This window comes from Littorina saxatilis, linkage group LG7, assembly GCF_037325665.1.
Source record: "Littorina saxatilis isolate snail1 linkage group LG7, US_GU_Lsax_2.0, whole genome shotgun sequence".
NCBI classification, from domain to species: domain Eukaryota; kingdom Metazoa; phylum Mollusca; class Gastropoda; order Littorinimorpha; family Littorinidae; genus Littorina; species Littorina saxatilis.
Window position 1 is genome coordinate 13741513 of NC_090251.1, and position 10154 is coordinate 13751666.

Consider the following 10154-nt stretch of genomic DNA (forward strand, 5'->3'; position numbering starts at 1 on the left):
CCTGATCCAATTGTCGATGACATATACTACATGTGGAAACATCAGAATAAAAAATGGGTACTTAGTCCTGTTATGAAAAAGATTGACTGGGAAATGAAGTTTGAATTTGTGAGTCCATACACTCTTGTTGGAAAAGACGACACATTCCGTAAGTCAATCAATGCTAAACCACTAATTGTTAGCCTTGTTCCTGCGATTAACAGCAGGGGAGAAGTTGCAGTTAAACCTTTCCATAAGAACAACTATCTCATTCACAGAAAACAAAGTGTTGAAAAGGACGCTGACACCATTGTCGATTTTATACCCAAGCTTCCAATAGGGCAGAATGCAACTATGATATTTGATATAGTTGTCAGGAAAAGGGAAGAAACCACAAACACTGTTCTAATGAGAGGAATAAATCTCAACTGGAGACCATTAAATGTTGAAGAAGTCAGAGTATTTATTGCTGTTCAAAAGGATTCTAACACAATAAAAAAACAGACGTCAAACCAAAATGTTGTTGTTAACGCAGATATAAATAATTTAACAGAAATAAGAAGTATTAATCTTACTTATCTTGATTTGATTGCTTTCTACTATACAGATAAGGTGTTAAGCAATGAACAGCTTCAAAGCTTAGCAGAAACACTGGCCAGTGAGAATTAAGATAAATATTTTATATTTTGCATTAAAAAGATGACTAGCAGTGTGAAGCTTTATCCTAATATTGATGAAAGTGCAGCAGAAAGTCAACAATTCAGACTGGCACACATTAGTAATATACAAAAACAACTAGAAGATGAATTAGAAAAATATTCTCGCGCTAGACGTAAGTACTCAACAACTTACAACAGCCTTTCTAATGCCAGCACTGGTTCTACTATCCTTGCATCAGCTGCAGGTGTAACGGGAACAATTCTGTTAGCTACCGGAGTAGGGACTCCAGTTTCTCTAATCCTAGGTGGTGTCGCAGCAGCAGTTGGTGGTTTATCATTTATAGCATCAGCTATAATGAAAAAAATTGTGAAAAAGCTTGAAAAACACGAATCCATTTCCACTCTTGCATCATCAAAATTGTCTAGCCTAAAACTGTCTATCAGTAAAGCACTTGAAGATTCAAAAGTTTCTGACGAAGAATTCAAACAGATACAAACAGACTTTGATGACTACAAAAGTAAGAAAGCAAGTATTCAAACAAAAACACGAGCTGAATATAACAAGCCAATCGATATAGAAGATCTGAAAAAGCAGTTTTTAAAAAAGGGGATTCAAATAGGACGGGAAGAAAAAGTAAAAATAGAATCACTTGTAAAGAGTTAACTATTCGTTTAGACAGTCACATTGCATGTATCAGATATAATTCTAACAGTGAAAGAACATATGAAGTAAAGTTTGTAAATGAGAGAGCGTATTGAGCTTAAGAATGTTGTATAAGAGAAAGGGGGAATGTACGTTCTGGGTTACTGATTCCGACAGACCCGGAATTGGTTCAAAACAACCTTACTTTACTGTATTTTTTTTTGTATGGATTTATGCAGTATTTTTCTGATTTTGTCGCATGTTTCATTTTAGTAAAAGTTTAGTCCAGAAGCCTATTTTGCGTTAATATTTAGGGTCTGTCGGAATCGGTGAGCCAGAACGTACATTCCCCCTTTCTCTCAAGGTCAAGATGCTATGTATGTTTTTTGGGGCCTTGTCATCATACACCATCTTGCCAAATTTGGCACTGATAGACTGAATAGTGTCCAAGAAATATCCAACATTAAAGTTTTCCGGACGGACGGACGACTCGGGTGAGTACATAGACTCACTTTTGCTTCGCATGTGAGTCAATAACTAGTGTGTCAAGCCGCCATTATTCCAGAATTAAGAATAGGTCATCGTGCAGTCTTGATTTCCAAAGTACACAAAATTAAAGCAATAGCATAATAATAATAAGAAGAAGAAGAACATTTATATAGCGCTAAATCAAAAACTTTCGTTAAAAAGGCTTGCTCTAAGCGCTTGACATCTAAACTAAAACGTCATTCACACTCTTTACAATGATGTACAAGAACTTCATGTCACACTCTTTCATTCAGTATAGCACCATTCACACAGTTGTTATTCTGTACAAGACAGTAAGTTAGTCTAACATTTAGAATGTTCATAAGATGAAAACAAGAGAAAACCAGACTGATTAAAACAACTGCTTAGTGCTAACAAAGCATGAATCTTAATGATAACGTAATACATGTTTAGCTGTTAAGACCATAAAAAACCTATATGCTAAAATAACTTCGAACTTTTAAGAACTTCTTATAAGATACACAGCACATCTAGATAAACACCAGAATGATAAAACAAAAGGCAACTCGTTAAAACTATTAAATGCATCAATGTCTAAAACACGAAAGACTCAAATACGTATAAGATACACAATTCTCTAGAATTGTTTATTAAAACTGAAACCGACCTGCTCAAAGTAAACCATACCCACCCCCAACCCTCCTCCTACACTGAATACTAAATCATTTCTACTCTTAACTTCCCAAGCATGACAAAAAGAACTTGTTTGACAAGTCGCCATTAAAACCAGAAGTAACACTGAATAGATAATCGTGCAGTCTTGATTTCCAAAGGACACAAAATTAAAGCAACAGCATGACAAAAAGAAATGGTTTGACAAACCGCCATTATACCAGAGTTAACAATATTATCGTGCAGTGTTCACTTTCAGCTGAAGTGTTCCACTTTTGAACACATTTTTTTAAATTAGTTTTGAAAACTGTGTGATGAACTATATTTAACTATTTGTAGTTGTACACCATGCGCGCTACATTTGCTAGTAGAATTACATAGTAATTCACACAGTGTCCACAAACATTGTAGTTGAGTGTTCAACTAGCACAACCACAAACCTGCAAAATATGATGTAGTATATTCATTTATCACCCCATCTCCCCCAGTTACACTTACAGTCTACATCCCTTCTAAAACTATTCACTGCAATTCTGCCATCCTACTGATGACAATTATCAACTTCAGCGAATAACTGGATGTAGATTTTTTCCATGAGCCTGTTTGGATAACTAACAAACATACAATCCCCCCACCCCCTCCTCTTCCCCACGTTCTGCATCTCTGCGCTCATCATCTGTTATTGTCAAAATGAACGTTGTCAGTATTACTCCTCTTCCTCTTCTTTGGCCCATAACCGTCGTATGTTGCTGGCATTTCATTTGGGCAAGGTCCATTGTGGCCTCTTCTTCTGCAAGCAGAGGTGGTTGTATCTCGCAGTTGCAACCTGCCAGCAACGCTTACACATCTGTCAAATGAAAAAGGCAGCAAAAGTGAGACATTTTATTGACAAATCTCCTCCCCACCCTCCTTCACATCATCCTTTTCCTCTGTGCTCAAGACAACAAGTCACTCATTCTAGATCAACAAAACTATCACTCTTTGTATTAGAAACATGCTAAATGCATCCATAAATATCATGATGAAAATAGCAGAAGTGAATAGTCAAGAAGTCACGGTGGAAGTAGCGTACAACAACAAAACTATAATAAATGGTCATTTGAACTATGGCATTTTACTTGCTAGCTCCGTAATGCAAGTGCACATCGGAATACCCAAATCAGTCAGAAAATCTGTGTTGTCGTTGTAAACTCCCATACACCTATTGAGAGAGAGTCATGCATTTCAGACGGAACGCAAAACTGCCAACAACAAAAATGAAACAAACAAACCAACTTACTGTTGCTTCGGATAGTTGAACACGTCGGCAGCTCTCATCGCCATTTTCCCCGACAAAGGCCAGGGAAATAATGATACAAAAAGCTTAGTTCTGATTGGGTAACCGCAGTCAGGATTACAAAACGGTGAACACGATTGGCTAATGGACATAGAGCGCTAAACCATGCAAACTCGTTTTGAGGCTTGCAAGGAAGTAAGTCCAGTACAAACCTGAAAACCAAAAGTCCCTGGACTTGCTTCCATTTGCCGATTTTTATCCTTCGATTAATTTTTTTTTACTGGACTTACTTCTTCAAAAAGTCCATAAATATTGATTGCACATCTTAGAAATTTTGACACAAGATGCGCCTTTTTCCCTTCTGCATTATGATATGAAAATCTCATTTTTACCAAATTTGGACTTACTGCCTTCTGCCAATACACGGCAGTAATATGAAAAGTAATCTCACAGACTATGAGACTAAATAAGTAAATTCATTTAGCCTAGTTGGTCAAGATTCAAATTCTCATGATGACAGCACATATTCGCAAGAATAAGGCCACAGGCTTCAGCTGACAAGCTACAAGTACATCTAATTTTCTTTAATAGGCCAATATGTAGACTACTCACGTGTCCAGCAAAACTTTGGCGAGTTCAGTATCCCCTTTGTGCTTGGTTCTCAATTTGAAGCGATGGGCCTCTGACGAAAACAATCTTTCTTTCAGCGCGACCCAGCGCTGGTGCTGCGTGGTAATGAAGCAAGGAGTCCACTTTCTCTTCTCATCAGATTTAGTGGCCTTGACAGCTTTAGACGGGTTTACTTCTATCTTTTTTGCCATTGTACGCAACCGCGCTTTGACTGTCTCCGACGCCATCTTTGGTTTACGAAACGTCACTTCTGGTCTAAAAATAGCCCAAGTCCTGGAGAACTGTTGCCGAACAATGCAATAAAGAATTAATTATTTCTCGTAATTGGTAAGGACTTCAAACCTAAAACTTTGCAGGAAGCTTAATTTATACATCCCCGCAACGATGGGAAAAGCCCTGGAAGTAATTAAACTAAAGTTGCTAACAATTGGAGGCTACCAGTAAGTTCGTCACACTGGGTAGATTCGTCAACGGTCCCGGTGTAGGATCCGGTCCGGTCCCCCCTCTGAAGTAGTCCCCCGGGGGATTAATTCGTGGCAAAAACTGCTCTATAATGGTCCCCCTTTTGACATCCAGCCTCGTTTTCGACTGGTCCCCCTGGGCGATTTTGGTCCCCCCTCCAGGCCCCCTCTCGAACTGGTCCCCCTCTTTTCTAACCAATGTAGAGCTATGTCAGTATTTATTTTAACTTTATTGTTATAGTGTGTGTCAACTCAGTAGAAAACGTGACTCTGCATCTCTCTCTCTCTCTCTCTCTCTCTCTCTCTCTCTCTCTCTCTCTCTCTCTCTCTCTCTCTCTCTCTCTCTCTCTCTCTCTCTCTCTCTCTCTCTCGCCCCCCACACTTTCTCTCCTCCCCCCCATCTCTCAAACACACACACACACACACATTATGCACGCACGCACGCACTCGCACGCGTGCACACTCACTGGGTCAAGGTTACAGTGTCAAATCTAAACTTTTAAAAGTGATTTAACTTCGTAGATTTGCCGTTCTATGTAGCCTATACTTTTGTTTTTATATTTAGTCAAGTTTTGACTAAATATTTTAACATCGAGGGGGAATCGAAACGAGGGTCGTGGTGTATGTGCGTGTGTGTGTGCGTGTGTGCGTGTGTGTAGAGCGATTCAGACTAAACTACTGGACCGATCTTTATGAAATTTGACATGAGAGTTCCTGGGTATGAAATCCCCGAACATTGTTTTCATTTTTTTGATAAATGTCTTTGATGACGTCATATCCGGCTTTTCGTGAAAGTTGAGGCGGCACTGTCACGCCCTCATTTTTCAACCAAATTGGTTGAAATTTTAGTCAAGTAATCTTCGACGAAGCCCGGACTTCGGTATTGCATTTCAGCTTGGTGGCTTAAAAAGTAATTAATGACTTTGGTCATTAAAAATCTGAAAATTGTAAAAAAAATAAAAATTTATAAAACGATCCAAATTTACGTTTATCTTATTCTCCATCATTTGCTGATTCCAAAAACATATAAATATGTTATATTCGGATTAAAAACAAGCTCTGAAAATTAAATATATAAAAATTATTATCAAAATTAAATTGTCCAAATCAATTTAAAAACACTTTCATCTTATTCCTTGTCGGTTCCTGATTCCAAAAACATATAGATATGATATGTTTGGATTAAAAACACGCTCAGAAAGTTAAAACAAAGAGAGGTACAGAAAAGCGTGCTATCCTTCTTAGCGCAACTACTACCCCGCTCTTCTTGTCAATTTCACTGCCTTTGCAATGAGCGGTGGACTGACGATGCTACGAGTAGGCCTATACGGTCTTGCTGAAAAATGGCATTGCGTTCAGTTTCATTCTGTGAGTTCGACAGCTACTTGACTAAATATTGTATTTTCGCCTTACGCGACTTGTTAATTAAAATTCGCACCCACAGTAGACGCCTTCAAAAACTTCTTGGACAATTCTCCAAAATTTCTTAACCATTTTTACGACTTTGATTGAAAGCATTGAAAGAATAGGGATTTAGGCATGCAAAGTATCTGACAAAGAAGGGGCACCCCTCGCGGCCTTCGGCTAACAAATATAGCCGCCCCTACATACTCAGGTCTATGATACTACTACTACTAGTAATTAAATAGGACTATAATTATGTCAACCTTTCAGGGCCGGACCCAGGGGAGGGGGGGGGGGGTTCCAGGGGTTCCGGAACCCCACCCCTGGAAAAAGCATGTACCTTGCTTTGACTTTTACTAGTTTTAGCACCAAAACAATGCTGCTCTTAACCCTCAAAACAAGGCCCAGAATGCACCAGATTGCACAGATCATTTTAACCGTTTTTCAAAAATTTTCCGGGGGAGCATGCCCCCGGACCCCCCTAGTTCGCGCGCCTGTTGCGCGCTTGTGGCTTCGCCACTTCGCTGATTTGCCCCCCTCAATAAAGGAGGAAGCCCCCCCCCCCCCCCCCTTACAACTCATTTGGTCCGGCCCTGCCTTTAACGACTTTAACCACCGGTCGATAATTATTTACTCGGCCTGCATGCTCAAAGTTCCGGGACTACCCCAGCTAAATTTCCCATCATAACTACAATACAAAACAATACAATACAATAATCTTTATTCATCTCTAAAAGAGAAACGCTTGACTGTGTGTCTGCAAAATCAATCAGCCAATCAATCAATCAACCATGCATTCTCTCTGACGATTTCACGGACCGAATCGTCCACTAGTTTAAGAAGTACAACTTTTTTCATATCTCGCAGCAACCGTGCTTTCTTCGTCGCCATCGTGAAGCGATTTGCCTCGTTGTGAGCCCGTTGCACATAGACCAATCCAGAGCGACTTTTCTCTGAGCGGGCTATTGTGATTCTGAGCATCTCTGTTCTGAGCAACGCATGGCTGCAGGACTTGGGCTATTTTTAGACCGGTGACGTTTCCTAAACCAAAGATGGCGTCGGAGACAGTCAAAGCGCAGTTGCGTACAATGTTAAATCAAAACTTGACTAAATGTAAAAAGATAGAAGTAAACCCGTCTAAAGCTGTCAAGGCCACTAAATCTGATGAGAAGAGAAAGTGGATTCCTTGCTTCATCACCACGCAGCCTGACCAGCGCTGGGTCGCGCTGAAAGAAAGATTGTTTTCGCTTCAAATTGAGAACCAAGCACAAAGGGGATACTGAACACGCCAAAGTTTTGCTGGACACGTGAGTACATAGGCCTATTAAAGAAAATTAGATGAACTTGTAGCTTGTCAGCTGAAGCCTGTGGCCTTATTCTTGCGAATATGTGCTGTCATCATGAGAATTTGAATCAGTCTTGACCAACTAGGCTAAATGAATTGGTAGAGGCTACTGTTACGCCTTTTTTAAGTCGTAATTCGACTCAGAAATTCTATAGTTACGGCATGACGTCATTTTACTGTCGTAACCCGCTCACTGCAGGCTTCGGTTACACCTTTTCCACAAGTCGTAGAGTCACTCGGCCATACTACGGCGCGGCGTGATCCTACCCGGACATTCTCTAGTTACGACATGACGCCATTTTACTATCGTAACACGCTCACTAGAGGCTTCGGTTACACCTTTTCCACGTCATAGAGTCAGTCGGCCATACTTTGATTACGGCGCGGCGTGATCCCACATATCACTACAGGGACATGCGGCAGTTACGGCATGACGCCATTTTACTGTCGTAGCCTGCAGGCCTACTGTGTAACCCGTGACCATTTTGAAGGGTAGGCCACTCACCTGTACGTTATCATTTGTATAACGATTTGTGCAATAATGCATCCTTTGAACACTTGGGTGGGGGGGGGGGGTAGGAGAGAGAGAGAGAGATGGATGGATCACCATAAAGGAAGAGAGAAAGAGAGAGAGGGAGGTGGGAGAGCGTCTGCAGGGTTCGCGACGACCGAACGTAGAGCTGGACGAACGCGTTCGTTTCAAAGTCCAAGATAACTTTTTGCAACCTGTCGAAGCCGGACTCGAACGTACTTCCTACTGTCAAAACTGCTTCGCTGTGAAGTCCGCCTATCCATGACTAAAATAAACCGGCCTGCATACGGGTAGAAACGCACAACCACTACTAATGAACTGTTGAACACGTCTGTCCTCATTCGACCCACGCTTTAAAATGGCCGCCCAAACCGGATCAAACCGGAAGTAGAGCGCGGCCCTGGCGGGGAAATGCTTTGTGGCGTAATCAAAGCAAAGAAGGGAAAAGTTACGGGCGGCGTAAGTGTAGCCACTGCGAAATGAATTTAGTCTCATAGTCTGTGAGATTACTTTTCATATTTAAAAAAAAATATTACTGTGCAATGTTGACTAGCTAGAACACTGACACTTTCTAGAACAGATACTCTTTTTTCACAAGAACAGTTATTGACTGGAACAACCTTGATGACAACACGATCCAGTCGTCAACGGTCAACGAATTCAGAGGAAAACTGCCAACCGCTGATTAAAACACCAAGTGCTCTCCCCAATTTTTCTGCCAACGAACATTCCCAAGTTTGGGACCTGTTGGCGTTATTTATCAAGATCAAGATCAAGACCTCTTGTAAGGGTTTCATAGTATCTGGATTTGCATTTGTGTTGATGTTTGTCTCAAAGATCAGATATAGGTCTAGCGGCCTTAGACATCTGCAAATTTATCTTATCTTAATCTTATCTTAAAGACTGTAAGCAGTAGGCCTATTTCAGTGTCTTGACAATGAATTTGGATTCACACCATGATGCAGCACACATCACTTTATCATAACATTGTGGGATTGTCTTTTTAGATATGAAGAGTGGGAACATAACCAGCTCAAGGCCAGCTCTGGCGGAGGAGGAGACGGGTAAGACCGCTGACCACTGTATTGTTGAACTCTGAAGTTTTGTTGTCTTCTTCTTCTGCGTTCGTGGGCTGAAACTCCCACGTACACGTGTTTTGCACGAGTGGAATTTTACGTGTATGACCGTTTTTACCCCGCCATTTAGGCAGCCATACGCTGCTTTCGGAGGAAGCATGCTGGGTATTTTCGTGTTTCTATAACCCACCGAACTCTGACATGGATTACAGGATCTTTTTCGTGCGCACTTGGTCTTGTGCTTGCGTGTACACACGGGGGTGTTCGGACACCGAGGAGAGTCTGCACACAAAGTTGACTCTGAGAAATAAATCTCTCGCCGAACGTGGGGACGAACTCAGGCTGACAGCGGCCAACTGGATACAAATCCAGCGCGCTACCGACTGAGCTACATCCCCGCCCAAGTTTTGTTGTTGTTGTTGTTGTTTTTTGTTGTTGTTTTTTTATACTGGAGTTTGATAAAATAGCAGAAATATGTTGTGTCTCCTCATGTCCCACTGTACTGTAAAATATAAGGACTGGGTGGCCGAGTGGTAACGCACTTGCGCTCGGAAGCGAGAGGTTGCGAGTTCGACCCTGGGTCAGGGCGTTAGCAATTTTCTCCCCCCTTTCCTAACCTAGGTGGTGGGTTCAAGTGCTAGTCTTTCTGATGAGACGAAAAACCGAGGTCCCTTCTAGTACACTACATTGGGGTGTGCACGTTAAAGATCCCACGATTGACAAAACGGTCTTTCCTGGCAAAATTGTATAGGCATAGATAAAAAATGTCCACCAAAATACCCGTGTGACTTGGAATAAATAAATAGGCCGTGAAAGGTAGGATATATGCGTCGAAATGGCTGCGATCTGCTGGTCGATGTGAATGCGTGATGTATTGTGTAAAAAATTCCATCTCACACGGCATAAATAGATCCCTGCGCCTTGCCCTTGAGTCCGAGTCTGGAGATACGCGCGCGATATAAGACTTCATATATATATATATATATAT

General features: G+C 41.2%; 1 protein-coding gene across 1 annotated transcript in view; it reads right to left on the minus strand.

Annotated features, from left to right (window-relative positions):
* Positions 1-4749, minus strand: part of LOC138970740 (zinc finger protein 558-like) — a 41632-nt gene extending 36883 nt beyond the window's left edge. The window contains exon 1 of the mRNA XM_070343241.1: positions 4331-4749. Within this exon, the coding sequence (XP_070199342.1) occupies positions 4331-4575 (245 nt within the window). The 5' untranslated portion in view covers positions 4576-4749. The remainder of the gene's footprint in view (positions 1-4330) is intronic.
* Positions 4750-10154: the final 5405 nt, after the last annotated feature.